Source organism: Otolemur garnettii, unplaced genomic scaffold, assembly GCF_000181295.1.
Source record: "Otolemur garnettii isolate 467f Iridium unplaced genomic scaffold, OtoGar3 scaffold00093, whole genome shotgun sequence".
NCBI classification, from domain to species: domain Eukaryota; kingdom Metazoa; phylum Chordata; class Mammalia; order Primates; family Galagidae; genus Otolemur; species Otolemur garnettii.
This window is the reverse complement of record NW_003852488.1, coordinates 6,282,201-6,287,585: the sequence shown is the minus strand read 5'-3', so window position 1 is coordinate 6,287,585 and position 5,385 is coordinate 6,282,201. Positions and strand designations below refer to the sequence as shown.

The window sequence follows — 5,385 nt, the reverse complement described above, 5'->3', positions numbered from 1 at the left end:
ATTTTCTCCTAAAACGAAGAATTATAAGAAAAAGTCTTTCTTATTGGCCAGGTACCATGGTTCACATCTAAAACCCTAGCACTCTGGGAAGCTGAAGCAGGTGGACTGCTTGAGCTCAGGAGTTCTAGACCAGCCTGAGCCAGAGCAAGACCCCATCTCTAAAAACTAGCTAGGCATTGTGACAGGCACCTGCAGTTCCAGCTACTAGAGAGGCTGAGGCAAGAGGATTGCTTGAGCCCAAGAGCTTAAGGTTACTATGAGCTATGACACCATGGCACTCTACCAAGGGTGACAAAGTGAGACTGTTTAAAAAAAAAGAATTATTTATTGAATATCATGAGTCAGAACTGGATGCTGCCTAACAAGCAACGCCTAGTATTTGTAACATATTTATATGTGATAACGCCTTATATTTTAGATTTTTGTTGTGGCAGTACCCTATTTCCAGTACTGTCTTTTATTAGTACAGAAAAGCTGATATGAAGTCATCCCACATACCTCAGTGACTGAAAATAGCAGAGATGTATTTATCATTCACATAACTGTGTGTTAGTTGGGTGCTTTTTTCAACTTTTTCCTGACTATAAGACTCTGGCTAATGGAAGCCAAGATAATCTGAAACATTGTTGGACAAATTATTTGTCACTCTTCCCACAACCCCTATCAAGAATTTATTTCCCCTCCCCTTAAAATTGAGCTGGCCCTGTGATTGCTTCTACAAATAGACTGTGTTATTTCCAGGCCTAAGACTTACAAAAAGAACTGGAAATTTTTGCTTTTGTACTTTTGAAAGTCCTGAGTCACCGTGTAAAAAAGTAAGGCTACTTAAGAAGTTTTGTGAAGAAGAGAATCACTGTATGAACAGAGGTTAGAAGAAAGGCTTAGACATTCTAGAACCCACTTGAGACTCCAAATTATCCCACTCCCAGATAATACCCGCTGGAACCACAAAGAATTATAAGAACAGTTGTCAGCAGTCCTTTGAGCCCATGAGCTCATTCAACTCACAAAATCATTAGAGGTAATAAATTGGTGACTGTTTAAGGATCGAGTATTTTGTTATGGAGCAATAGATACGTAAAATATTCTGTCACTGTGGAAAAAGGAAAGAGTGCATGACAAATGTGCACAGGTTCTTAAAGCTTTTGTTTGGAAATACTACAGGTCATTTCCAATCACATTTCATTGGCCATGCTTGAGGTCAAAGGAGAAGTCCAAAGGGAAATCCAAGTCTACTACGTGTGTGGGAAAAGAAATGAAAATATTTGATGGCTAGTACTTATACCTCCCAGAGATAAGTTGGAGACAACAGGTAAATCAGTAAGTAATGAAGTGTCAGGGGAAAAATAATAACAATAGGAGAAAAGAATGTTGATGACATATGCTTGTAGATGACGCCTAGGAAAGGTATAAAAAGGAAAAGTTAGGAAGGAGTATGAAAAGGAGCATCTACAGGGGCAAAAGGAGAAATCTTGGGATTCAAAGGACAGCTGCAACTGTGATAGCCAAGACTATAAAATAAAAGACCAAAATGGGTGGTATAATCAAGGAATCCATGGAAAATTAAAGGAAGATTATATTAAAAAAAAATAAAGAAGGAAGATCAGTATGGGCTGATAAAGATGCTTAGGAAAAGAGAATTAGAGAAAGAATCAGAAGGAAACAGAATTTAGATGGTTGGAAAAGAGAAAGGAGGACATTCTTTTGTTTTGTTTTTTAAGTCGGTACATTTTAATTTACAATTTTTACCAATAAAAAGGATTAGTTACAAAAAGGGAAGTCAAATACAAATTTTTTTTTCTATTCATAAAGAGAACCACTGTCATTTCTTGCCTTGCCAAGTCAAAACTCAAACAGCCTCTTTTGATAAAATTATTCCAGAAATCCAGACAAAATCAATAACATTATCAGCTTCCTAACCCTGTTTAGGAGGAAGAATTTTAAATACTTGTAAACCTTTAGAGAAACAACTACTCTTAGCTAGCTGACTTGGTAAGAGGGGATACCAGAGACTCCAGCTCACTTACCATTAGAATTTTCTTACACATACAGTGAGTCTCCACTCCTGTGCAGTGAGTACACATATAACATAACAGGAATAATGACTTTTAAAATTTTACAAGTAAATGTTATTGGGGCCACAGATCAACAGCAACATATGACAATTAAGGTTCAGACTCTTCCCATTTTATTTTGTCATATAAATTAAATATGGAGAGGTACACACAATAAACCTTATTAAAAATGAGGAGTGGTTTTCAAACTCCCATGTCCTAGTATAACACACATCACCATGAAAGAGTGGGGGAAAGAGGAGTCATACAGTCAGAGCACATGTCCTGAAAAGAAATGATAAAATGTTCAAAGCCTTTTCAGTTGACTCAAAGTACCGCAGCCCCTCAACACTGCTCCTAGCAGTCTACTTTCAAAATAAAAACATAAAATAAAATAACTGTGTGAAACAGCATAGCCTTCAATAAACTTTATTTGGCGATGAGCCAAGCTCTGATGGAAAAAATCCTATAAAAAAGGAGTTATGGGTATTGAAGCTGGTCTGATTCAAAGCTTGTACATTTAATTATATGATTCACGTAAATGTGCTTATATTAGCTTTAAAAAATTATCTATGTGTGAAGAGCTGCACCTTCCTCACAATTAACTAAAGCACTTCACCAAAAAATTGACGGGAGAGGGTACAAAAAAATGGCAATGTAAGTAGGGTACCTTACTCAACAAACATACTCTCAGAATAAGAATGAAATGGAATCAATGCCAAGGAGCCTCTCAAGGAGAGCATCTCCCTTGTAGCCAATGTGATTTGGAACTTCCTAACACAATGCTCTGGGTTCACAAAGCCAAGACACCCTACAACTTAAGAAACATGAAAAGATCACATCTACCAGGGTTTACACCTAAGTGTGCTTCCTCCCCACCTTCTTCCTCTTTTTCATCTATCTCATTGTCAGTCTCCTGCTCCCCATTTTCCTCATTAGTGGTCCCATTACCAGGGGCATCTCTTCCATTCTCTGCCCTGTCCACAACTTCCTTCTTCTCCTTTAAGTCCTTGGTGGTGATGTCGGAGCTGGTGTCCACTGCTGCATCTGACATGGTGGGGCACCTCGGTGATCTGATGCAGGGGATGGAAGAGAAAGTAAGAGTTTGGAGATTTGAACACTGGCGATAAAGCTGCCAGAGTCTACAGCTGCAGAGGAGCGCAGTGGAGGTGATTGTGATGAGGAGGAAGCCAGACCCAGAACAACGCAAAAATAGGGCTTTTCAGAGCCTCCAGTGGGCAAGACATTTATTTTATCAAAGATATAAAACTTTATGCTGGGTGCAGTGGCTCACACCTATAATCCTAGAACTTGGGAGGCTGAGGCAGGCAGATTGCCTAAGCTCATGGGTTCAAGACCAGCCTGAGGCAGAGAGAGAGACCTTGTCTAAAAATAGCCAGGCATTGTGGTGGGTGCCTATAGTCTCCGCTACTCCAGAGGCTGAGGCAAGAAAATAGCTTGAATCCAAGAGTTTGAGGTTGCTGTGAGCTATGGCACCATGGCACTCTATCGAGGACAACAAAGTAAGACTGTCTCCAAAACAAATAAAAAAGATATAAAACTTTCTTAATTGCATGGCAGGTGATGTTAGTTGGCTACCCAACATTCCTTAACCCACTTCCTTGACAAGAGAACTTCAATACTGTCCAATTCCTCTCTTCCTTCCAAACCAATCAGGGAAAAGAAACCTAGATACCCAAAATCCAGCTCCAAGGTACATACTGATAGTCTAAGCCAGTAGCTCTGAACCATTGCTGCTTCAGTAGAGAATGTAGAGAGGGTGGAGAGAAAGAGGGTTATTTTTCTGTGTCACAATGCCTGATGTGTGGTAGTAATACATAGTGGGAAGATGCTAAATGTTCAGCAATGCACAACACAGACCTGTGTAAGAAATGCCAAAAGCCAAGTCAGACAAACACTAAGTAATCATGGTAGCTCCTTTCTCCTCATCATTACTGCTTTAGGGGTAGCTAGTGACCCAGTTCTAGCCAATGACATACAAGGAGGGGCCTGCTCTGAAGTTTCTGGGGATGCTTTCTTCCTATCAATGGCGTCCCAATTACATGAAATGCTTGGGACTGCTAAAGCTATCTTTTCCTCCAAACCAGTTTTTTCTCCATCTTCCTAATTCCATCATTGGCACTTTCATTTTCTGTTACCAAGACCTAAAGCAATTCTGACTTCTCCTAATCCTTAATTTTTAGGGTGACTATTCCTTTAGGTTTGCCTAGGATAATCTGATTTTACTTGTGTATAATTATTAACACTACCCTCTTTTACTTCCAAAAGTGTTCTGTATTGGAGGATAGGTGGTATGGCCACTTAGTTAATCTCAACTGATTTGTGTTTACTCTGCCTCCAGAAAGTACCTCTAATGCCAGGGGTCAGTAAAGTATGGCCTGCAGACTTTTTTTGCACCTCCCGAGTGCTAAATAATGGTTTTTACATTTTTTAAATCATTGAAAAAATCAAAAGATTTCATGACACCTGAAATTAAACGTCAATATCCATAAATAACGTTTTAATGGAACACAACCACTTCATTTGTTTATGGCTACTTTTTCATCACAATGCAGTTGAACAGTTGAGACAGAGACCTTATGCCCCACAGTGCCTAAAATATTAACTGGCCCTTTATAGAAAATGTTTGTCAACACCTGCTCTAACGTCACTACTAGTTTTGCCTCATCAATATCTTTAGTGGCTCCTCCAAAACTAACAATATAAGGCCCAAACCTATTCTTTGGGACTAAAGACTATAACCTAGTTTTCCAGACTTAGCTCCTCTTCTTTTAAAACAAGAATGGGCCATCCTAATAAGTTCATACCATAACCTCCCACTGCTTGTCCACGCCAGTCCTCCAACCCATCCGTTCCTTAAAATTAAAAGAAACCGGGCCACTCCCTTGATACACCTTCATTCACTCATCAAACTAGGTAGGTGATGGGGAAGGATCAGAGACACAAAAAAACAGACTAGGGCGGCAAGACATCCAATAAGTGTGCAAGGTGGGAGTGCCCCAAATGAGGCTTCAGAGGTCACATTTACGCCAAGATTTTAAGGATTTGAGAGGCTAAAAAAGTCCCAGGAACCTAAAGTATAACCTGTAAATAAAGCTGAATGGGCAAAAATGACCTCATCGTAGCCACTATACTACTGCTGCAGAGATTATCATTCAAGACAAAGACTTATAGTCTAAACATTCCACAAGAGTAGCCCTGACCAAAACAACCTGCTCGGGTCAGCTAAGTAGCACGGTGACTGCCCGACACCAAAGATTCCCAGTGAGGACTCCGTACATTGTCTCTACTCCAGATGACGCCAGCTAGT

General features: G+C 39.8%; 1 protein-coding gene across 1 annotated transcript; it reads right to left on the bottom strand.

Annotated features, from left to right (window-relative positions):
- Positions 1 to 1,921: 1,921 nt before the first annotated feature.
- LOC100956934 (prothymosin alpha-like) lies at positions 1,922 to 5,379 on the bottom strand. The gene is made up of 2 exons (XM_023516576.1): positions 5,355 to 5,379; positions 1,922 to 3,127 (listed from the first exon to the last, which is right to left on the bottom strand). The coding sequence occupies exon 2, from the start codon at positions 3,106 to 3,108 to the stop codon at positions 2,866 to 2,868; it is 243 nt and encodes an 80-aa protein (XP_023372344.1). The 5' UTR covers positions 3,109 to 3,127; positions 5,355 to 5,379; the 3' UTR covers positions 1,922 to 2,865.
- Positions 5,380 to 5,385: the final 6 nt, after the last annotated feature.